We start from the raw sequence: 26,157 nt of genomic DNA, 5'->3' as shown, positions 1-26,157 counted from the left end.
GACCTTTATCTCAACCTCGCTCTTATCACCTAGCCATCATGGCTTCCAAGCCTAAGGCTGCCTTTTAATGGTTGTCTGTCATTTGAGACACATACAATAGTAAGGAGGCACAGAGGCAATACCAAACGCACTGGAAATGCCTTCATCTTTGCAACAACAAAAAAAGTACCTGAGAAAGAGAAAGAGATGAGAAAGAAAAATCGTTTTTTTTTACATACACATATATATATATATATATATATATATATATACAGTCCATTCAACATCTTTGCGATAAAAAAAATTAAATTACATCCAGTGATTTAAAATATACCTTGGTTTAGATCATTGCCCACCTTCCTGTTTACCAGTGTATAACGGAGAAAAAAAAGATCCTCAGCAGTATGTAGCAGGATGTAAAATCCTTGAACTGAACTATTGTTTCAAGCTGTGCAAGATATTTATAATCCAATACAGGTTGCAGGATTAAGATTTCACTGAGCAATACAGCTTCAAGGCCTCTCATCAAATGGCATACAAGATCCAAAAACAGCTGCTCTTGTGCCTTTCTCCATTTGGTGATTTTTTGTTTCTTTTGGTAGCAGCCATGTAGCTGACAGCAGACTTGATTTGGGACAGATGGTCTCTCTAGTAGCAGCTTAATCATATCTCGCGGAGCTGGATTGCAGACTGTAGCGTTGGCCAAAATACATCACTGATTGTGCCCAGCCTGCATGTGAGCGGTTTAATACAGTACAGCACAATGCACAGTGGAGTGGAGGATTGTGTATGTGTGTGCTCTTAACTTTGAATTTTAGCTTTACCTCAGTGGCTAAGGAAGAAAGAGGGGCATTATTTTTTCCTCAGGCAGTGTGTAGTGCTCTTGCTAGGGCGCTACCTGTTCAATAGAACTTATCATCGATGCGGAAGTGCGGTCTTGTCACGTCGTCTGGGTTAAGGAAGACCGAAATCGACTTGCCAGGGTTTTCTGTAACCAGCTGCTGCAGTCTCTGGGCTAGGCGGTCATCTTGAGGGGAGGTGGCTTTCGAAGGACCCGAACTTGGTGAAGAGGCTCCGTGCCCGTTACTCGTCCCAGCAGCTTCTCGTTTCAGCTGGCAGGCCTGTTGAGCTTGCTCAAGCGCCGCACGCAAATGTTCAGCTGGATCTGAGCGCAAGTGTGCTAGTTTCCGGGCCACCAGCAGGGCTGCATCGTCAGTAAGATGTTCCAACATGTTGTACTGAGGGAGGAAATAGTTGGGGCAATTTTTACCCAGTACACAGTGTGCCAGGTCATCCAAGAGACCCAGAAACAAACGAGCTGGTGTCTCTTGTTCTGAACAGCTCAAGTACGCTGCAGGTAAGCGGTCACAAGCCCAGAAAAGTAGGGTGCGCAGGTGGTAAAGGCTAAGACCAGTACGAGGGCGTGCCAGCAGTCTTGACACAACAGCTTTGGCTGCTTGGAAGGCTGCGGCCATAGGAAAAGGCACGCATTTCTTCAACTGGACCTCACTCCGGGAAAATGCAAGTCTCCATTCGCGGTCAGGCCTTGAAGCTGAGCCAGCAGTTGGGGAGCAACAAGGGAGGAGATAAAACCCACTGATTGCCTCCTCCTCTGTGATCTTTCCATCCCAGAAGTGGTTGGTAGTGAGCCAGCTTTGCGCTACAGCTGGCCAGCCTCGAAATGACACAACAGGCAAGAGATCATAGAGGACACGGCTGGTGCCAGCTTTAAGGATCAGCGTGGTCAAAGGTCCATTGCGTTCCACACGATCAGGAACTGGAATCCCTCTTTGTGGGTGCCGCTTTAGCTCCTCAACTGCTGTGCCGACTACGTTCCAAAACCATTCTGTGACCAGCAGGGGAGAGAAGTAGCATCCGTCCAAAGACTGGGGAGACTGGAGGGAGGGAATCGAGCCCAATATGGAACCACCCTCTTCTTCCTCACCATCTTCCTGGCGCCGATTGTTAGGCTCGTCTTCGCAGCAGATACCCCATCGGGTTAGCATGGCCGGGTCACAAAGCCGTAAGCTGAGCCAGGAGTGACACGGTGGAGACTGGCGCATGTCCAGAGTTACAGGCTGGTTGCGGTCATGCAGTTTGAGCGCAGGCACCAGAAGGGTGAAGTCCAGGTCAAAGTCTACACCTCTGACATAGTCACCAAGCTCTTCTGGGTTCAGATCAAGAACACCCTCTCTGGCACCGCCTGACAATAACAGGTATTCATTTGCGACAGGCAGCCTCTTGTCAACCTTCTGGACCAGGCCTGAGAGAAGACAATTTCAGTGAGTCAGAAAATACATTTTGATACACTGGGAGAAAAATAGAATAGAAGTGTGGCACAGAATGTTCAATGACATTATCACAATGGTACAAATCCAATTGCCTTAGACTTTATGTTTTAAATGTCAGCCTTTCATAACCCAAGGCAACATTTTGCTGAACAGTATAGTTTTCAGAATTTTACCAGCCTTTGAAAAAGAAAGCCTCACAAGAGACTTTCCATGTTAACAGAACACAACAGGTAGAAATGCGAGCGAAACTGAAATCCACCCTAAACCGTACTATATAATTTCACTCATTTAATTATGTGCAAACTAAATCAGTGTATGAACCTTGTTCCACACAGTGATGAAGGCGTGGGTGTAAAGCTTTTCTTGCATGTGTGAATAAGTGTGAAAAGAGGGGGCTATAAAGGGAAAAAAGAGAGCAGTAAAAAGATTGAGAGCAAACATGCTGTGAAGCATGGAGTAAAATGGAAATACAAAAAGAGAACATATTTCTTTTTATTTGTTCACTGTACCATGAAATAAGCAGATATTTTAGATAGAATATAGAGTTATATTTATTTCTTTTGGCTTATCACCATGTCTCTGTGCACTCTAATAAAAGCATCAAATGTACCTTGACCATGCAACAAACTAAACCACCTGTATAATGCTCATGGATGGGAAAGATTGACTTTCCATTCTTGTCACTATACTCACAGCATATTAGAGTTGCTTACTTAAATTCTCTTCTATGCCACTCTGAGACAATATGTAAGTGCAAAAGAATGACTTGTAAAACAATTATTTATGGGAGTATATATAACCAAAGATGAAGTGGTCTGACTTAATGCTGAGTGGAGCTGATTATTTTCCAATAATAGTACATTAACTGTATTTTGGCAGATGGCCTAATCCAGAGTGACTTACAGAAGTGTTTTGAGTCAGAATAGTGGAACCTCGATACTCGCGACCTTGACACTCAACCTCGATAGTTTGCAACTTTTCATTTGGAAACGGACTAAGTGTAACTCATTTAACATTAAACATAAAACATTTTTGAAAAGAAATTCAGTTTTCGTTGAGTTTTCAGTACAGTACATGTACAATTCATGTTAAAAAAGTAACCATAAAAAAAAAGTCAAAACTTGCCCTGCGATTATCAAGGTTGCACTGTATATATGAAAGTCTATTTTTTTACTTTAATAACAGATTGATTTGTCAACAACTGCTATTTCTATTTATTAATGAATGTCTATCATACTTTATAGTTCACAGATGTCTTTTTCTCCTTCTTGGCAACATAACAGACTTTTTCATGGTGGATTAACTATCCTAGCAGAAACCTACACCATGGCAATACTCATTATGAAAATAATTAATAGTTACACTTTCTTTTTTTAAATAACAATATGCATATCTTTAATGTCCAAAATAGCAGTTACTATAGAGACTGTTATCAGATTTGAGAATACAACAATAAATATGCATGGTACCATATTTAATCATATGCATAAATGATGCTAGGACTTTGTTGTTGAGATAGAGTATGTGCCACAAACAAGTAGTGAATCAAAGAAGTGTCAAAAAGGAATAGGAATTTTCTCTCTCTGTCATTTTAAGGGAGAAAAAAATGACTGGGAAAAAAAAATACTCCCATTGGTCAAACAGTGCTGATTGGTCAAACAGCAGCTCTGATAATATTGATTTTAATGCACTTGCTGTAATGCATTACTTTTATAGTAGGGGTGCAGCAGTACATGTATTTGTACCAAATTTTTGTGTACCGAACACAAAAGTTTTTACGTGTGGAACATAGTTTAAATAGGAGTTCCCTGAGGAACATATTAAGTGGTGGACAGCAAGATTACCACACTTTAAGTGCATTTTATTACTATTACTAGTATTATTATTATTAAACTTGAAAACATACACAACAACGTAAGGGGTATATATATATATATATATATATATATATATATATATATATATATATATATATATATATATATATATATATTAAAAAAAAAAGAAATTAGAGATTAGAGTGTCACTGTAGCTACTCACTCCGTACCGAAAAGATTTGTTTTGTGCATGCATTAAAAAGACTAAAGAATTCTAGCCGCTAATGCTAATGTTATGGATTCTTTAGGGTATATGTCCAGCTTCAAAAATTTCTCTTCATTTCGCATTTCGAGGGAGTGAATGAATGAAAGGAATGCAGACATTTGCTACAGTATGCAGAAATTAGTAAAACAGTTAAGATCATAGCTTTAAAAAATTAAATATTAAATGTAAAACATACACATCTATTATTATCTGAATGGGATCTAACAAATTTAAACTGTTAAATTTTTCTACTGACTTTTCCAGCCATATCTTTACTAAACTGTTACCACAAAGTTGAAGGAACACAACTGTATAGGATATCTTTACATGGGGATGCATCATGTTTTCACTTAACTAGGAGACCAAAACCTGTTACAGCATGACAATGCTCCTGTGCACAAAGAGAGCACTATGACAATATAATTTAAATGGGTTTGAGTAGAAGATCTTGAGTGGCTTGAGTTCTGACCCTCAACCCAACTGAGCAACATTGGGATGAAATGCAATGTTTACTGCACACCAGGTGGAGGTCATTATAACAAATCTAAATGATCTGGTGTCCACATACATTTGGTTCGTTATTTTTCGGTAATAAAAGACAGCAACTCAGGTTCATATGATGTCACATGCCTACACCTGCTCACTGATTATAACAGTATGCCCAGTCTTTCATTCCGTATATATAAAACCTCTTTAAAGTCCTTTAGTTTATATTAGCTGAGAATTTGAAAGCCATCTCCTGAAACATCTATGATTTTTCCAAAGAGCTTTGCGTGACAGCGTGAAAGCGTTATATAGTTATAATGTGTCTTTTTACAAAGTTTTTAGCGTCGGATATAAATGCACGACCTGTCAGAGCCAAAAGACGTTAGGCAGCGGCTCGTCATGCTGTTAGACGCAGCAATATAATTATGCAAATGTGTTCCCTATGAGCCCTAAAATCAGTTTTATCATTTAAGCTTCACAACCAGAACCAAAAGCATTAATGGCATTTGTCATATTGTCTGAAGTGTGTCTATAAAATATGCAGGTACGAATGTGGAATAAATCGAATTCGATCGCTCATCTTTCAGCTGTCTCGGGTCAAGGCGGAGTTCTAAGAGGAATGAATTCTCATTTGCAGTAGCAAATATTACTCACCACAAAGCATCCCCGCTGTAATAATGTATTCCAGGGCGTTACTCTTAATCACACTTTCTGATACAATCAAAACCTAATTACACACATGACAAACACTCAGATTGTAATCTCAGCCCTGTGACTCATTTAGCCTGCTCAACAGCATAAACATATATTCTTATTGTTAATATTATTCATTACTAATATAGCAGAGAAATGATGACCCCAAGAACACCATCCCCACTGTCAAACATGGAGGAGGAAACATTCTGCTTTGGAGCTGTTTCTCTACTAAGGGCACAGGAAGACTTCACCACATGAACAGGACCATTGCACTGTAGAATCTTGGATGAGAACCTTCTGATCTCAGCCAGAACACTGATATGTCATGGATCTTCCAACAGATCTTCCAACATGACAAACACCAAAAACATACGACCAAGGCAACAATCTGATGCTCTTGTAGCCCATTCCAGCCTTGTGCAGGTCTACAATCTTGTACCTGATGTCCTTTGACAGCTCTTTAGTCTCGTCCATGGTGGTGGAGAGGTTTGAATGAAAGAGGTTGACTCTGTGAAGGGTCTTTTGTACACATAGAAAGTTGATATTAGGCGAACTTTCCTACAGGGACTGTGGGAGTCAGAATTGTTGCTAATTTGTTACAGGATTAAATATTTATTTCACTCATACAAATTAATTTATAACTTACATTTTTTTTATGGATTTTTTCTCTCTCTCTATGTTAAAATAAACCTACCAAAATTTTATTTTCACTGTTTATGTCTTTGTAAGGGGGTAAACTCACAAAATCAGCAGGGAATCAAATAATAATTTCCCCCACTGTACTACCAAACCTCAACATCGTTAGCTTTCTCAATTAGCCATTGTCCTTCATTTATTTATGACCTAATGATCCGTGAGCTGCTTTGCTGTTTCCTTTTTTTTATTCCCATAAAATCTATAGCTAGTAGTGCAGTAATACTGCTACAGTGTAATGAGTACTTCAGGGAGAGAAAAGCTAAGCATTTGACTTTATTTCAGAGATTCAAACATAGTAAGATTATGTTAATATCTGTAAAGGAAAGGTGCCATGAGAGAGCTGGTCCAAACACATGATTTTGACTGGAATGCAAATGTTTTTGCTCCCTTTCATCATCAGAAAAAAAAAAAAATTCTGGATGACAGGTAGGCAGTAAAAACATCGATGCAGCTCGTTCAGGGAATACCTCCATTCAAAACAAACAGCGTGCCTTTTTAATCTGCTTAATTAAGCCAGGCTTGACCGTGAGCACGTACAGGGTGCGGTGAAGTAATCAAACAGCTTTGATACGTTCTCACAGCCTGGGTGTTACGTTCAATACTAAAGCAATCTTTTAATCATTAAACTGCGAGCTAAATAAAAGAGAGAGGAATGTAGTGAAATCTAGTTTCGCAGCCTCTAAAAGGATCTTCGCTTTATTCCCAGACACTTATCGACTAGAACAAGGGAGGGCATAAAAGAGAGAGAGGAAAAAAAATTAATAAAATAAACATATTGAAAATCTGCTTGAACCCTTGAAAGTAGGTGCAGGTTTATTTACTGTATATAAAAAAAAAAAAAACATATAGGAGATAAATAAATCTATCCGACAGGCGGAAAACAGAAAACACAAGACGGATTATGTGGCATGAAAAAAACTCGAGGCGACAACGAGACAGACAGAAAAAAAGAGAAAGAGTAAGAGAGAGGCTGAGACTGATACAGAGAAGCTGTCAGTGAACTAATCCAGTGTTTGACAAGATTATGGGCGGTTATGATATTTTAAGATTTAACAGAACTATAGAGAGCCCGAGCAAGTATCTCTCCCCATCCTATTGTTATAGCGAGGAAGAACCGCAGGCAGGATGACAGTTACCCTGTGTGTGTGGGCTGGATGATGAGAAAGGGAATATTCAGGGGAGAGAATGACTTTATAAACCGAGAAGATGGAGAAAAAAAAAGAAGCTGGATTGGGCTTAGTGATGCTGCAGGAAAAAAAGAACGTGGATGAGAACAGTGCCACCTATTGGTCACATGAGCTCACCATTTAAAAAAAAAAAAAAAAAAAAACCAGGCAATCTCACTTCTGTGGAACAAAATATCTAGACCCTGAACTGCCAACACGACCATTTGATAGCATTTTACGAAAATAAAATTTACTGCAACACCTGTACTGAAGTGTGTTCATTACAACACAGGGTGAGAGCAAAAGCAACTCTCTGTTCGCTCTGCATGTGTCGCAGTCTGGGAAAACTGCTCACAATTTAACAAAACACATTGCATTTTAGTTTTGAGGGGAAAAAAAAAACCCAAAAAACAAGTCAAGATTTTGTACTAACTCTACATTTACAGTCCAATATACTGATGAAACAAAAACAACACAGTAGTCATGCATTTTGGAATAATGTTTACAGCAACAATTGGCTTCGTATCATGCGTGTGTAATTAAAAGCTGTTACGCTGTTATCTTGCTCTTAAAAGGTTGCAATTATAAATGTCGCTGAAAAAATCGAACAATTTCCTTTTACAGTTGAGTAAACAAATAAGTTTATAGTTAAAGGATATTTTTTTTACCGCTCTGGCTGACCTGGGGTTTATAATATCAGAAATGAACTGTTAATACAGCAACGTCGATTACAGTATTACCATACGGTCAATAACTGTAGCTCTGATGACAACACCATTGTGCTCAAAATGCAGCAGTGGTAGACAGTAGTGTGGAATTTTTACTTCGTTAATGTACTCGAGTACTTTTTACCAGCAAAATCTCCCTGCTTCATCGTAAGGCCGTGTTCATGCAGAGAGATCACTGATTAATTCTGTCAGCTCTGTGGCCTTCCATTTCTAATAATTACTACATTTAAACACTTTGATGTCATGTGCACAGTATGTAATCACTGTACTCTGTTTTGTATATGGTATATGATCATTCAGGGCTGGGGGATTTTACAAGAAATATATTCTTTTTTTTTAGTTCTTATATATAAAAAACTGTTGAATTTTCTATTGACTTTGTATTATGTCTTGCATCATGAATTATGTCTCTCTCATGACATGAAATGCCACTGTATCAATAATTTCATATAGTCATATGCAATAGATAGCAATAGAAAATGTTTAGGCAATGTATCAGAAATAAACCCTGTGGCAGTAAGCTACACAGTACTGTATATACACAAGTATTAGCTTTTCACTGAACCAAAATCCTGATATAATCGCTCATTAAATCGGAAATATTGACTATCACAGTTCGAGGAGGGAAACATACATCATTCATCACAATCAGCTGGCTAACCTGTTGCTAACAAAAACATGGAGGAGTCCATTTTTCTTCATTTGCCCAACGTCATGAGGAATAAAACGTGACCAGCGACTTTTCACTTATGTGGAAATTCAAACGCGGGGATGTATTTTACATGATGATTTAAACTTGGACCGATTCCATATCCCTGCAGTAAATCTTTGTACCTTTCTTTACTGTCAGCAGTGTTAATATCGGTTTCATCTTTTGTAAATAACATTTACAAATATTTTTTTGTATTAAAATGTAAATATGCATGTCGAAACCTGTACGATCCCAATTAGAACTAGCGTCCGTCTCCTAGCGCTATGATAATAATGACGATGGCACTTATTCACTGTGGACATTTTGCTAACCTGTAAATAAATAAAAACATATACATTTTCACAAAAATAAGATATTTGAAACATTTTTATCAAAACAAACAGGGAATGTTCTGCTTCTGCCCTCCCCCATTTTAATTATTTACAGGCAATTTTCAAATCATTATTATTAAATGTGTTTAACCTTTTTTTTTTTTAAATAGAAGATTGCTAATGATTTGTATGGTGTGGGAGTGAAGCGGGGGGAGAGGGGGGGATCTTGCACTTGGAATCTTGCCCAGGGTTCCAAAAGTCTAGAAACGGCCCTGTTTGTAACAGACTGTAAGTTGTATGTGTAAAAGTATGTGGGTGGGTTAAATGGAGGTTGCCAGGTGAAGGCGCATCAATCTGTGAGTGTGCGTGGGTTACGCGTTACCACGAGTGGGTGTGTGTGTCCCGGCGTGAGTACGAGGAACAGGAAAGCGGCGGGGCAAAAGTGAAGATTGCCACCTGATGTAGCAACTTTAATTTAGCACATCTTGTACAGTTCCTTTCTGCTCAGTGTTGGTAATGTTAAAGCTAAAATAATGCCATATAACAGAGTATATAACACGTTTTTATTTTGGCTTCCAGTTTAGTGTCGGTCTGCTCGGCATCCATCTTCACCTGGTCTCTGTGCAGCGCACCGGAAAGTCACGTAACCACACGTGCATTGCCTAAACTGAGACTATCTCGGCAGCAAACTGTTCTCAGAAAGTGTGTGTCCACACATGCACTTATTTATTTCATTAAATCGCAACGTTTGCCGCCATATAATCACACAATTAATCGTGCAGCACTGAATAAATCTGAACCTGACTGCGTATCCTATGATTGCTTTGACTCACATCCATAATCCATTTTTGGAACCCAAAATGCAGTCATAATATGATATTGTTCTAAATAAAGCAAGATAAAAAAATAACTTAATATTGGACGTATTTATCTGGATTTTATTGGCCACGGAGTATTGAGGACATTTATAGCATTTATACTGCTGTGCCTGTGTGTACAGGATTATGCAGTAAAAGCTCAGATGGTGTTTAATGGCTGGTAAAAGTCTGTATTTTGATCCATGATAATGGAAGAAGAGTAATTTTCTCTTAAGTGATTAGCATTCTGTTGCAGAACTTTGGGAGGTGCTGATATTAAAAAACTAATCCTGATATATGGTACCGGCGATGGTGACGCCCCACAACACTGCATCAGTGATATATTGTCCCAAAACACTTACTGTGCAGCATCTAACATAAATTTCTCTTTAGGAGGTAAAACTTTGAAAGCAATTTCTTCTCACCAAGCATGTTGAAGATGAAGTCCTTGGCTGTGTGCACCTCGAGAGCTGTCTGGTCTCCAAACGCCTTGCTCGAGCTGTACCAGCTCCTGCACATGTGAAGCCAGATGCTCAAGCGCCGTGCCTGAGCGGAAGTCTACCTCGGACACACGTTTTACCGGCGCCGGCGCCCGCGGAGTCACTGCGCTCCTGATCGCCTCCATCGAGCCCAAGAGACTACTCTAATAGACATTACAACAAGAAACAGCGGGACACTTTGACATTTCAAAAGATATGACAGACAAAAATTGGGCTTTTCTAATGTTACTGTCATATTTTTGATCACAAAGTGGGGTTTTCAAATGTTACTACTGCATCATACTGGATATATAAGGTGAGATTTCAGCAGTATATCAGTAGTGTTTATGGTTTCAATATTATAATTAATACAGTAGTAGTCTTTGGGGTAAAACTATATTTCTAGGGTTAGGGTTAGCAAAAATTCTGCTTTTCCACAGTCTGTTTTCTTGCCCAGATCAAACACGCATATATACATACAGTCTTTCTACTTACTAAGCTCAAGGAAGAGGAAAGTTTTGACTGTGATGTGTATTAATGCAAAAGACACAGCTCGATCATGCAGGTTCACGCTACATCAGGAAGATCAGATGCTTCCTAACAGAACATGCCCATCCCATTTCTAGGCTGGATTTTTGCAATGCTCTTCTGGCTGGACCTCCAACACGTGCAATCAGACCTCTGAAAATAATTCAGAATGCAGCAGCACGTTTTCAATGAGCCCAAAGAGAGCCCATGTCACACTGCTTCTCATCTCTCTGCACTGGCTTCCATTCGTGACTCGCATCAGGTTCACGACATCCATGCTTGCCTACAAAACAGCCACAGGCTCCAGACCCTCCTACCTCTGCCAGGCATCTACATTCCCTGCAAAGGCCTGCAGTTGGTGAATGAGCAGTGGCTCAGGTTCCCTTCACAGAGAGACAAAATCACTCTCCTGAATGATTCCTTTCACCATGCCCTGTTGGGAGAATGACCTACCCAACTCCATTGGAACAACCGAATCCCTCAGTCTTTAAGAAACTGAAGACTCGTCTCTTGTGCCTCTTATTATCCTTGATCCCTTCCCGCCCTAGCTTTTACCCTTTTTAAGTGACTGAAACCTGGTATTATGGGCACATCTTGTGTTTATTGCTATCTTGTGACAAACCGCAAGCTGTGGATAAAAGTGTCTGCCGAATGAATGAATGTAAATGTAAGGTAAGGACTATAGCTTAAAACACACACATATATATATATATATATAATATAATATATAATTTATATATATATATAATATAATATATAATTTATATATATATATATATATATATATATATATATATATATATATATATATATATATATATACACAGTACACTGTGCATAACTTTTGTAAATATACAATCATCTTCTTCTTCTCTTTTCGGCTTCTCCCATTAGGGGTCGCCACAGCGGATCATCGGTCTCCATACCCCCTGTTCTCTACATCTGCCTCTTTCACACCAACTACCGGCATGTCTTCTCTCACCCACATCCATAAACCTCCTTCTTGGTCTTCCTCTTCTCCACCTTCCTGGTGGCTCCATCATCAGCCTTCGCCTATACCCCATGTCCCTCCTCTGCACATGTCCAAACCATCTCAATCTCGCCTCCCTCACCTTGTCTTCAATACATCCTACATTCCCTCTAATAAACTCGTTTCTAATCCTGTCCATCCTCATCAACATCTTCAGCTCTGCTACCTCCAGCTCCACCTCCTGTCTTTTACTCAATGCCACTGTCTCTAATCCATACAACATCGCAGCTCTCACCACAGTCCTATAAACTTTCCCTTTCACTCTTGCAGATACCCTTCTATCACAAATCACTCCTGCCACTCTTCTCCACCCACTCCACCCTGCCTGCACTCTTTTCCTCACTTCTCTAACACTTTGCACTGTTGTACATATCCAATATCGTACATTTTCATATCCCACATTCTCTACACATATTGACCCTTACACACATCTTGCACTAATATAACTTCTCATACATGTCCATATACGTGTGCGTAAATGTATTTTTAGCATACTTGCTCACAGCTCCCACACACTGTTCAGAGACTTTATATTTACTTGTTGTTCTTACGCAACAGCTAATGCACATTTTTACACTGCCATAGCCATTATATTTATTTGCTGTTCACATTTATCCACCTTGTTGCTGTGTACCTGTAAGGTGCAATGACAAGATGTATCTATCCATCCATCTATTAAATATTAATAATAATTTTGAATATCATCTACAGTCTATATAAATGTGACTAAAGACAAATATGCTCTGATAGTCTGTAAAGTGAGTGTTCAGGTGCAGATCTTAGAAAGGACCTTATATTGATGGAAACCGCATACTAGCGTATTAAATAGTATGAGCGTATAGTGCGGTTGCTATGGTGACTGGCCACTGCGCGCACTACGTCTCCATACTAATTATTAGTGTAGTATGGACTTTGGGCCGAACCCTAAGCCCATGAGCCGATCAGCGGTCCAACAGAGACACACTAACATGTCTTCTATTACACTAGTTCCTGATCTCGACTGTACTCGTGTTTTATGTCCAGATTTTCATCCCGTCTCGAATACAACCATTGCGCAGCGGCGCGGCTAACTAATTAGCCTGCTAATGTCCAGCTAACTTGCCAAGGACTCCAGAATTGTTCACTTTAGGTAAGCTAGCTTTCTGCTGCTGGGCTTTAACACTGAAGGATCAGAACAAACCCGGGTTATGTAAGCAAAAAAAAGCCGAGATCAGCAGGAACAGCGGAATCTCTGGTTCATTAGTACCTGGATCATTAGTAGCAGCAACAAAAAAATAAAGTCCCGGAGAAAATCTATAGACCAAATTCCATAGCAAGGATTAGCTGTCACGCTAGTCAGAGCAGAGCAGGTGGGACGAAGTGCATGAATATAGCAAGACAGACCACTTGAACTAGTTCAACACCGAGCTTACTGAAGCAAGCGCGCGCGTGCACATACACACACCCTAAATCGCGGTGTCCGAGCCCTGTGCCTTATGCCCCGGTGATTCCGCTGAATCCGGTCTCAGCTCCCGTCATTTCCAACCCGTCTCCGCGGCACACGCCTTCCCACGGCAACACTCCAAACCCGGAAATCACAGCCGACCCCGCAGGATCCTGGGATTTGTAGTGTTGCGATATTTCAGGACGCCCACGTGTCTGTCCATGTTTCATCCTCTGTATTCCATTCTGAAAGAATCTGATGGCTCTTAAACAAGCAGGGAAATGTGAAGAAATTAATTTCGCTCTGCTATAACCTGACAAATAAAAGGTCTTGAATTGACCAGTATACAGGAAACCTTATCATTTGTCATTCTCACACTCCCGTTTTCCAGCACTTCTGAAATCCCACAACACAAACCCAGATCATGGCTAAGTACAGAAGCTGATACATATCTGCATTCACAGACTCCAGTTCTCCCTGAGATATCCCCAGATGTTTCTCAAGCTATCTGCATGATGATCTCTTCAACAGGTCCCGAGTTTTCCCAAATCTCCATCAAGCAATATTTACCTGATAAATCTGCACTGAAAGCTGATTAACCAAGTGGCTCAAATTTCCACACTCTATCAAAGAGTACCACAGCAATTTGCCTTACCACTTTGAGTGTGTATCTTGTATTATAGCAGTTAAAAATGTAATTTTAATTTTAACTCTATATCAGCCACAGATTCTGGATGATGGTTGACCCGTGCTCTGACCCTGGCTCTTTAACAACCTGGGATATGTGACAAATACAATATTTTGGTTTGATCAGTATATAGGACCTTCATCTTGCATGATATTAACACTGCTACCAGTGCACTGTGCCTATCCGTTTGTAAACCTCACACTCCCATTCTTCAGTACTCCTGAAGTTTCCGAACCTTAACCTCCTCTTCCAGAATTAAGATCTATTCCGTTACCTGATGGAAATTTGAAAGAACCATGGAATCAGATTTAGAGGAGCTGATTTTCCTCCACTCAACTCTACTGCATGAACAATATTCAAATATGCATTTATTCAAATATTAAAGAGGCAAATTTGTACCATCATGTTTATTTATTGGAGGCATCCAGCGTTTTATTTCTCTCTGAACCCAAATTAATTGTACTTTATTAAAATTTAGATCCATAATGTTTTGCATTAAATTAACAACACTCAGTTTTGCGGTTTGCTTCAAGTTGAAATTGTGTACAATTTACAAACAGAGGTTAGGACTGAAAATCAGTTTCTACTTATAAATGTAATAATTACAGCTTGGGTTCTATACATTTTAGTTGCCCCTGGCCAAAGTATACATTGTTGCTTTGTTACACATTTTTGAAATGTTAAGAAACTAAATGCGACCTCTGCCCAATTATTTTTATATGTGATAAAGTAGAAAAGAAAAGGTTTGGACACACTCTCAGTTTCAGTCCTAAATTTGCTAAGCCTCATTAGAATTAATTAGGATTAGAAGGTTTGAGAAACATCGTGATTGCAATCAACAACTATGGGCTCATCTAAACAGCTGACTGATGATTTAAAAATGAATCTAATTCATGTCTACAGAGCAGAGACAGGTTATAAACGGTTCTTACATTTCGCTTTCCAAGATAATCCAAATATCCAACATATACCTACACGTACAAATTTGCTGGTCCCCCTCCATGTAAAAAGAAGAACCCACAAAAATAGCCCGAAACAGACAAATCTAGTGCACATTACTGTTTATTCCATTAAAAAAAAAAAAAAAAAAAATAATAATAATAATAGAAAAAATAAATGGACCCTTAACTTGCACACGTCAACAGGTAGTTCTCCAGCTGTCTTTTATGAAAAGACACTTCAAAATAGTAATGTGTTTCATTCTTAGCCATTCTTGGGTGCTTTTAGATGAATGTTTCATTATCCTGTTGGATGACCAATGAGCTGCGACTGAGATGATGCTCTCTGATGCTAGACACTGTGTTTTGCTTCAGAATGGCCTTGTAGTCCTCAGACATTTCTGCACACATTCAAGGCTTCCCGTGGCAGATTCAGCAAAGAATCCCCCTAAACATAATCAAGCCTCCTCCATGTTTCAAAGTAGGCACCATATTCTTTTCTTTGAAAGTTTAATTTTGGCATCTTTGAACACACAGCTGATGTGCCCTGCCAAAAAAGCTCCAGTTTGTGTTATTCTTCCAAAGGACAGTCTCCCAGAAGCATTGTGGCTTGTCAATATGCATTCTTGCCTAATTTTAGTCTGTCTTTTTTACAGTGGTGTCCTCCTGGGTCTTCTTCCATGGAGCCCAATGTTCAAAAAGTGATGGAGGGTGCGATCAGACTGATGTATCTTGATCTTGGAGTTCAGCTTGTATCTCTTTGGATGTTTCCCTTTGGATCTTTTGCACTAGGCTTCTGTTCAATCTGGGGTCAGTTTTCCTTTTGTGGTCATGGCCAGATAGGTTGGCTACAGTCCAATGGACCTCAAACTTCTCACTGATATTTGCAGCTATAGTCACAGAAACATCAAGACATTTGGAGATGGTCTTATAACCTACCTTTAACATGTCTTATATTATCTTTCTGAACTACTACAACTATCAAATATTATCTGCCTAGTCCATGTTTTGTGTACACAATTATAATATTACAGCACTACTTTTCAAAATGTAAATTTGCTGAATGACTGATTAAAAGAATACATGTGATATATAGTACCAATTAAATCGTAAGTAAACATTTGTTTTTTATTAAATATGAAAAAAACAATGATGGACACTAATTTCTTTTGTCTGATTCAAGTTATTTCAGAAAATTGCAGGGTCTTCTTTTTCTAGGAGGAGTTCCAACAAATTTATTCAGATCTGCAGGTTCAAGTGTGAGTTACACGAAACTGTGGACATCAGGTCAAGGGCAAATATTGCATAAAAACTGCTCATATGATGGCCAATCAGGCAAGGCAAAACCTTGGACACATTTTCTTCTATTATGTATTAGGGGGTCTATTACTGTTTTGGGATTTCGAAGTTGTTAGCTTATTCGAGGTTGTTAGCATTCAACAATACCTTAAATCTATAAACGTTATGGATGGAGAAGTGGGTGAAAATTTCACATAACTGGGAAGACTCCTTTTCCTAAAAACAATGCATTTAAAGCAGCTGTTAAATCTTTCAAAAGGAAGTAATGACTTAGGTAGGTTGTCTAAACCTTTGCATATGCCAAAATTACAATTTAAATGTGCATCACACCTATTACTTTTTATGAAATGTTTTCTGAATAGCTGAAGAGAGTGTGAAAATTGTAAACACATTATTTTTAACACTTTGAGAACTATAGTATAGACCCAAATGATAGCGTTTTTTAACACCTCAATGACTAGTACATTCAAAAGTGTAAATGAGTGTAAATTTCATTTCAGCTTTTATTAAACAACAAAGTACCAGCAGAGACTCCTTTCAAGCAAACCCAAGCTTTTAAACCCTTCGTCTCCCAATTTCTTCCTCGCTTTTCAGCAAAAAATGAAAAAAAAAAAATCTTCAGAAGTAATGCTGGGTGCAGCTTCCGTCTCCTCCTAACCCCATTCACTGTAGTGTCACCTTGAAATGCTACTCTATTGAAGTGACATCTGAGAGACTGGCAGGGCTGATAATTGGTTCTGTGGTGGGAGGGCCAAGTGAGTTCCTCAAAGCAGCAACATACTGCCTCGTTCACAGCGCTCTCACACCTTTTTATATACTGTGTATATATATAAATAAAATAAGCCAAAGAATGAATTAGATTTTCTAGTAGAGGTTCAAGAGAACACACAAGACACCTTGATTTAAAGCAATTACGTTGGTTTGAATATACATTTGTATATTTTTGCCGATTCAAAATCTAATACAATAGTTAATGCATATGTTTATATTTTTTTTCTGAATCAAAAAGCATTTTGTAATTTCGACGAATTGTATTTTTTTATGCTGCCCCAAGGCTGTAAACCTGCCAACAGACAATCTCGGATATGTGCATAAAATGTTGCTGGCTTGACGTAAAACATTAAACCTTTTCCTAATTTCTTGACACTTTAACATATTCTGCCTGCAGTGCACTTCCTGTTAGACCCAATTTTGTTCATGTCGTTTCTCCTTGTTTTCTTTTACTTTGCTTTTAGTTATGCATGTATGTTTATGTATTTGTGTATGTGTCTACTGAAGTTTAGTAGTTTTTATTCAGATCTTTAAAGAAGCAACTGCTGGCCCTGAAAGATGAAAAGCACATTGTAAAGATAGCTAGAAATACTGCTGAGAATTTAAAACGTTTTTAAGAAATCAATTTTCGTACTTATTGTATAATTTTGAACGTGTTTTTCAACAATAGTAGAAAATACCAACATTTTTGAAACTCCTTCTGTGAACAGCTATTCAAACTTTCGACTTTTATTGTACATTAGTGGGCATTCACTTCACGAACAAACTTTTATCCTGAAATCTAAATAACAGCTAAATCTGACATGTATTTTCACCATAATATCTTTCTCAGTTAAATACCTCTGATGATATGTAGTATCAGTAGCACGAGGATAAAATAGACTGAATGAGCTTTGTTGAATTGAGCCTCGTATACGGCAGTGTATCTTTTACACAATTTCTATAACGTTCCCAGCAAGTTATAGACAATATTTCACCAGGCCATGTAATGGGATTTAATAATGTATTTTGATTAGTTGGAAATGCAAAATCTCATATGACATTTATAAATTTTTGATCAATGTTTATTACAAAGTATAAATCTAAGTAGATGTTAGATGTTAAGGTGAAACAGGGTATGAGAGCAGATAGAACGCTGCAGAGATATGCTTAGAGATCCTGATTACTTGCAGCATTATTATATAATATCCTTATTAGATAAAGAGCCTTAACTAAACTAAAGGCTGAGGCAAGACGTTTATTGGTATGAGTGAGATGGTCACTATACTATATGATATATAATGTTTTTGGCAAAGGGATTTGGGTATTTTAAATAAATGTGTCACACACACACACACACACACAATTACAGAATGGGTACATCCAATACATTTAAAAGCATTTCACTGCATGTCGTACCCTGTATGTATGTGTATGTGACAAATAAAATTTGATTTGATTCCTTTTAACAAAGTAAAAACCAAACATTCAGCTAAATAACTGTCAATGTTTCTAATTAATGTGATCCCCAGTGTTGTCCAATATGTATTTTATATTTGGTTTAACCATTTTTTACTAACATGTTGTTTTGTCTCAAACGTTCATCCGTTCAACTATTTACTAATAACGGCACCTTTGTTTCATCTCTACCTAAAAATTACAGCATTTTAGTCTTTTAGTTTAGGTCTAGGTCTTAGGTCTAGGTCTTTCAGTTCCTTATCTGTACACTGTGCTCAAACAGATCAGGTTCCAAAGCCTCAACTTTCATGCTAATACAGCAGCCAACTCTATCAAACCTGTCATCTTGTAGATCACTAATCAGACTTACTCTGATGTGCTGCTGCTTTGCATTCTGGAACATTGCATTTAATTTTTTTTTTTGTCTCTTGGATTTTTCATTAATATGATATTGAACAGTTCTGAAAATAGTTAATCAGATAGGAAGTGTTTGCTCTTTTTAGGAGCTAAAGCCAAATACAGCACCAAGAGAATGAATGAAATGTGTTTTTGAGTTGTCTTTTAATAGTGAAGTGTGTGTGTGTGTGTGTGTGTGTGTGTGTTTATATAAGTATTCAGATCCAGGGTCATTCCTACTTGGACAGGTACTAGAAAAATCAGTTGCGCTCTAAGCTCAGTGAAGCGAGAGAATTACTGCCGAGGAAGAGGCTTAATAGAATATACATTGGTGTGAAAAAGTGTTGGCTGAAGAAAAACAAAATGAAGACTTTGGAGTAGCCTAGTCAAAGTCCTGACCTGAATCCTATTTAGATGCTGTGGCATGACCTTAAAAAGGCGGTTCATGCTCGAAAACCCTCCAATGTGGCATAGATGAGTGAACCAAAAATCCTCCACAGTTTCAAAATAATTTTCTGTAATGTAGGAGTGAATAGGACAGATTATATTTTTGGTCATCTTTGAATATAAAGAAAAGGAAACAAACAAAAAACCACTAAGTCTAAGGGCAATTGCTGGGCAATAAATGGCTGTGACAACACAAACTTATGCACAGTAATTTTCTGTTTTATCCTAAAGAAGTCAAAATAGTCTAACTCTAACCTTTTAAAGTTCAATCTGCAAATACCAGTGACTAAACAAATGTTGAGGTGACATGGTGGGCAGTGGGTAGCATTTCTGCCTCACAGCTCCAGTGTCTCAGGTCTGTGTTGAGTTTTGCTGGTTTCCCCAGTGTCTGTTAAGAGTTCCTTGTTGGTTCTTCAAGTTTCTTGTAAGTGTCCATCACCTTGGAGTTATGCACATTGGCTATGCTAAAATGGCTGTAGGTGAGAATGTGTGTGTATGAATGTGTATACGGCAACAAACTGGCATCTCATCCTGTATGAACTCCCCCCGTCTTCCTCGGCTAGATTCTGTGACTTTTCATTCGAGTGTTTACATTTTTTTATTTATTTAAAAAATTTAACCACAGCCCCTTAGAATCCAATTAAAATTGAGTTTTAAGTAAACATGATTTCTGTTTTAATCCGAATAAAGGTAAGCATGTTTGTGAAATTCTTGTTTGTGCTAATCGCACACGCAGTACAGATGTCGATATGGAGCATTCCTTTAAAGAAATGTGTGTGTGAAAAGGACACGGAAGATAAAAGAGGGACAGGTGAAATGCAATTAGCGATATCTTCCGTGCACTCTGCTGCACTACGCTGGACGGGAGTTCAGCTACAAGCACCTCAGCCACCACTCTAATTACCCACAATGCTGTGGCTCGGCTCTTAGCTCTAGCACACAGAGATAACGCGAGCCGAATAACAGAGCGACCGCGAGGCTGTGTCGAGGTGCCAGGAACATAGGACAAACACTTTTGCAGTGCAAACATTTCCAAACTACTAAGGGAAGACAGATGAGAGAGACAAGGCACTTCACGGTGTGTAAAAGCATAGCAGGACTCCTGGAGCAGAGAGACATGCTAGGCCCTTATCGATTTTAACAAGGAGACAATGATCTGACTCTGGTAATGAATGGGTGGTATAATTCCTGAACTACCAAAATGTCAGGACAGAAAGGGGGGTAAAATGAGCAGGAAAAAAAACCCTTATCAAAACAGCCTCCATGTACAAGTTCTATAAGTCTCGCCTAACACCGAGATCCTCAGGAGACCTCAATTCCAAATTAGGCCCAATTAAATGTGACAGTGACATTTACAATCATTTTAAAATGCAGTAAGATCAGCTGAGACCTTTATTTTCAAGATAGATGTCTTATTTGTGCTGGGAAGTGTGTGCTCTCCCACAGGCCCAGTGCAGTGTGGACTCAAGTGGCTTTGATTGCTTGACCCCGATTTGTGCAGTGGCACTAATAGTACCAATTAATGAGGGTTTTATGAGTGACTATCAGGGTTCATTGTAGCATGAAGTGTCTATATGAAATGCAATGCAACCAAACCACCCCCCCACCCCCACACTTTTTTTTTTATCCTTATGAGCCAGGTCTTGCAAACTGAGCCGGAGATTTATTAGGCAATTTTCTAAAAGGTCCCCAAATCCGGTGCTCGGCATAAAGTCAGGGATTCAGGATTTAGTGCTTCTATAGATTTCTCTCTTCATTTGAATACAGAAAAGTCGGAACGCTGGCCACTTTGAAACCAGCGCTGACAGTAATGGACAGCTTTGTGCTATTTTACTTACAAGCTCAATCCCCGAAGGGTTATTGAGACATCTCAGTGCTGACCTGTAGAGTTTATTCACCAAGCCTTCTCCTCCACAATATCGGAAGGTCAATCTGGCAATCACTTTCTCAGACAGATTTATTTTACAACCTGAGAAACAAAGGTGCTAAATCACAATTTTTAAAAGCACACGCACTCTGACTTTGCTGCACATCACCAGCCTTAGTGCTCAAATACAATTTATTTATTTATTTATTTGATTTAATATGTTCTGATGATTTTTGGACATTTATAAATGGAACATTTCTGAAATCAAAATCGCATACAGGAGCCAAAGTATCCACAACTGAACAACACAAAAAACCTTCACACTTCCTGGATAATCCATAATAGAGAAATTAACAAGTAAATTTAAAGATTATATGACTTAGTGGTTCACAGGCATCAAATTGGCCGTTCATGATTAGGGGATAAAAGCAAAAAGACTGTAGAAGATATTCTGTTGTTTTTATAAAATCACAATACATTTCTGAACTAAGTTCTTGCTGGCATGCAGCCAACAGTGGAAAGTAATATGATATTATTCAAAAACATGAATGAAGATAGTGCGGCCATGTCCTGGATATGGAACCGCTCTAGAACTACAAATGAAAGTGGTTCAAATTGGATTGTGAAGATCAGATTTGCAGCTCTGGCGGAAAAAAAATAGAAATCAAATAAAAAACATACGTCACTCTCACAGGCAAAAAAATAAAATTATGATTTGTGCCACTCCGGAACGTGAACGCAGCTGATGTCTTCTGTCACGCGGAGAGATGTTTCTGTATAAAGGAATTTTCTCGTGTAAAAATAGTGATTCTGAAGCTTTATCATCATCTTACAGGTGTGACTGAAAAACTCCATTCTGCATCTCCAGCTCTTAACACTCTGTTTTAACACTCCCCTGTCAGAAAGCAATTGTCAACAATCAGAAGGCTGTGCAAAAAAGAAAATGAAAAGAAAAAGAAAAGAAAAAGAAAAAGAAAAGAAAGGTCAGAGCTCAGACAGCCATGGCAAGCCAGCCGACAATGAAAAGCACACCGCCGATGGGTGCCAGTTTGCTGAAAGAGGGATCACCCGTTAAAGCCTGGTGGTAGAGAGGACCACAGAAGCAGCCCATGCCTGTCAGGAGAATTGCTCCAGCCTAGAAACACAAAGCCAACTTTACAAATAGACACGCTTTTTTACAGTGTTCTGAATGTCTTACAAGGTAAATGTGTGTAGATTTATATAAAACAGCTCGAGTATTATATGTGGTACATGTAATAGAAATGCTTACCAGAGCAGGCTTCCTGCACCGAGATGCTCCTAAAAGAGCCAGACTGTGGTAGAAATGGTAGGTGTTGGCAGTGCTGTAGAGCTGAGATAAAGATTTCACACTTTAGTAAGGAGCATAAAATTAGTGAGAATGATGTTTCAGGAAAAGATCCCATAAGCGTGTTAAAAAGGTGTAGCATGCCACCACCGTCATTATTTTCCTCCAACAGCACCTATCAAAGTGTTTTATCCCTCTCTTTATAATACAGCGATTTGCTAAGGATGATCATTTGTCATTTATTTCTGAACGACATCCCTCATGCGTTTCAAGTCAAGTCAAGTTATTTCTATAGCGCTTTTCACAATAGACATTGTTTTAAAGCAGCTTTACAGAGGTTTAAGAGTTAAAGTGAATGGTGTGTATTTATCCCTGATGAGCAAGACTGTGGCAAGAAAAAACTCCCTTTATCAAGGAATTTTCAACCATTCATCTTTGCATTTAAAGCTTTAAAATGTATATCAGTCACTACTAATTTCTGTTAATACCTTGTTTATAACAGCTATAAACAGTCATTCCCACACTTGTCTTTTTAATCTCTTGAAATTAATAAGAATAAAAATGTACAGCTCATCATGTAAGTGAGTGGTCCCCAACCTTTTTTCCGCCACGGACCGGTTTAATGTCAGAAAATATTTTCACGGACCGGCCTTTAAGGTGTGGTGGATAAATACAACACAATGAAATTACGCGACGGCATAAAAACCGGTATTTTCGAAATATAATAATAAACGTGAATCCACTGTGTTGTTTTTTGCTTATTTCTTTTGCTAGCATGGGAGTTTGAATTTAGCAGTAATGTATTATGTGTTAGAGGCCGAAGCAGCCCCTTTTAAGAAAGTAGCGGATGGAGGTAAGACATGTGACCGAGGCATCATGACATGCATCAAGAGTACGTCATAGACAGATGTGGCGGAGAGAATCTGGTAATTTTCCAAAATAAAAATCTTTCAGAATCAGAAAATAAATAAAACAGTAATAATGTAAGTTATGTATTCTTTCTGTGTGGCCCGGTACCGATTAAGTGGGGACCACTGAGTGATCAACCAAATGCACAAACTTATCTTTACTGCTGAAGATTCACCCATGGCAGAAAAAATATGAACTGTTAAAACACTGACACTGGAGACTCCTTCCATCAGTAGTAAAAACTCCTCTAACAGTAGTAAAACATCTTCTTGCAGAAAAACTCAGCAGGTCGATGATTTAGTTGTGCTATTTTCATTGTCTTCATTTGTATAGCGCTTTCAACAATGGACTTTGTTTTAAAATCAGCTTTACACATATAAAGAGGTTATAAAATATGAATTTATGTTAGTGCCTATTAATCGATTTCTAATAATCCAAGCCAGTGGCAATTGTGGCAAGGAAGAACTCAATGAGATGGAATGAGGAAGAAACCCTGAGAGTAACCAAACTCAAAAGGGAACGCGTCCTCATCTGAATGTCGCCAAACGTCCATTTATTATAGTTTAATTATTTTGGAAGTGTGCTGTTCAGTGATCGGCGCTTAAATGCTAAATTGTTCATGCAGAGTTGCTCAGTAACTTCATGGATCTTTAGGCTGCTCATGTGGAATCATCACTCAGTTGCACAGAGATCGCCAATTCATATAATATGTATAAAATTCCTATTCCATAGACTTTAGTATTTGATGAAGGTTTGGATTAAGTTTAACTTTTAGAGATTGATGGTTGTCTTTGGAAGTGTCCATGACTGTATGCTGGTGTGAATGTATCATAATGTTAACTGTTACTATTTTCACATTGTCACTTATACGGTTACTGCAATAAACACTATGAAAAATCATTATAGTGTTTTACACATCACTATTCAACAAAATTTCGGTTTTCATCTTATTACACAATTCCACAATTTACACAATTATTACACTTATTACACAAAATTTCGGTTTTCATCTTATTACACAATTCCACAATTTACACAATTATTACACTTATTACACAATTACACAAAATGTTGGTTTTCATCTTATTACACAATTCCCTATGCATGAACCATACGCCCAACAATGTCTAAAAATAATGATATTAATATAAATTTTATATTATTATAGAATTATTATAGAAAAAAGCCAAAAATGTAGGAATGCTGTAGTATTGTGTAGATCATTGGACTGCCTAGTAAGTATACACACCTCTTTCTGGTACTCATCTCTGTTACTCAGCCTGAACCCTACAAGAGAAATCATAGAAGTTTAATGTACAGAGGGATTCATCAAATTTACATTAATTACACTGGAAATATATTAGCATTAGACATTTACTCATTTATTGCACGGAAGTTCACTCAAAGTGTCAAGTGAAGTTTGTTATTAATGTCAGTGATTTGACAGTGAACCAGTGCCTCTCCTAAAGACTGTCTACTAAACTGGAATAAAGTCGATTTATAAAGAAAATGTTGCTCACCATGAGCTCCATAAGCGCCGGCGGTAACCGCCAGAGCCCCGCTCAAGGCTGCTAACCTCTGCACCGCTAACGACGCGCTCATGTTTCTGTAGCAAAGAAACACCAGCAAGAACAGGTGACATTCACGAGACTGAACACTTCCTGCATCGACTTCCGCGTTGAGTCAAAATGACGAATCAGGACGCGGGTTCTGGTCACGTGACCGCACTAATCTGCATTCGACTCAAAGGAGTGACGTCTTAACCAAGTCTCTGTCTCCAGACTCCATACTGTACTCAGGACATGGATTATTCAGGCTAATAAATTAATAATAATTAATAGACTGATTATGATAGAGAAGTTCATCAATAATTTTTGACTGATCATTTTTGTATGTATAATTATAGATGATTATGTTTTCAATATTTGATTTGTAATTTAACTATTTTACTTACATGTACATAAATGGAAGGTTTTTTGTAATAAATTCCCTTGTTTTGTAGGAATATGTTCCTTTCATTTCAGCATTATATTATTATCATCATTATTAATACATTTACAGCATTTGGGAGGCACTATTATAAAGAACAATGTACATTTATATCATTCATACAACTGTGCAGCTATGAGTTTAAGTCCAATACCTTAACTACTAATCTACCAACTTACATTATTTATACCATTATTATCAGTAGTGTAAAGTGTGAAAAGCTCTTCCTTACTGTACTTAAGTATTTTTTTTAACCTACTTTCTAGTTTTACTGTATATCAAAAATATAAACAACTCTCTACTCAGGTACATTTATGATGTGCACTTTTTAATCCACTATATTTTAATTGACAATGTCTGTTACCATTTAACATGTTGAAGAGGCCGTTGTGTTGAGCCTGGTTAATGCAGTGTTGATTTGTGTTTTAGGAAATAAACTCACAAATCAACTGTTTTTGGCTTTTCACTAACATGTGTTTTGGTGTTGAGGATTAATGCATCTTTAAACTACATTCAATATGAGTAAAATACTTAAGTACTGTTAAAATCAGGCACTCTCAGACTTTAACTCAAGTCAGATTTGAATTAGTGACTTTTAACTTGTAATAAAGTACGTTTTGCAGTACATTTACTCAAGTATGATTTT

General features: G+C 38.2%; 2 protein-coding genes across 2 annotated transcripts; both read right to left on the bottom strand.

The window, feature by feature from the left end:
- Positions 1-236: 236 nt before the first annotated feature.
- tmem102 (transmembrane protein 102) lies at positions 237-13,479 on the bottom strand. Its single transcript, XM_046852232.1, is given in 4 exon segments — positions 237-2,242; positions 10,430-10,494; positions 10,496-10,647; positions 13,288-13,479. Coding segments are annotated over 4 exon segments (1,587 nt in total). The 5' UTR covers positions 13,297-13,479; the 3' UTR covers positions 237-881.
- Positions 13,480-21,493: 8,014 nt separating this feature from the next.
- On the bottom strand, positions 21,494-25,204 carry tmem256 (transmembrane protein 256). Its single transcript, XM_046850717.1, has 4 exons — positions 25,043-25,204; positions 24,772-24,809; positions 22,578-22,658; positions 21,494-22,442 (listed from the first exon to the last, which is right to left on the bottom strand). Exons 1-4 carry the CDS (start codon positions 25,122-25,124, stop codon positions 22,299-22,301), a joined length of 345 nt encoding a protein of 114 aa, XP_046706673.1. The 5' UTR covers positions 25,125-25,204; the 3' UTR covers positions 21,494-22,298.
- Between the last annotated feature and the right edge of the window lie 953 nt (positions 25,205-26,157).

Source organism: Silurus meridionalis, chromosome 6, assembly GCF_014805685.1.
Source record: "Silurus meridionalis isolate SWU-2019-XX chromosome 6, ASM1480568v1, whole genome shotgun sequence".
In the NCBI taxonomy this organism is placed as follows: Eukaryota; Metazoa; Chordata; class Actinopteri; order Siluriformes; family Siluridae; genus Silurus; species Silurus meridionalis.
Note: the sequence above shows the minus strand (reverse complement) of the source record. Positions and strands in the feature narration are given on the sequence as shown.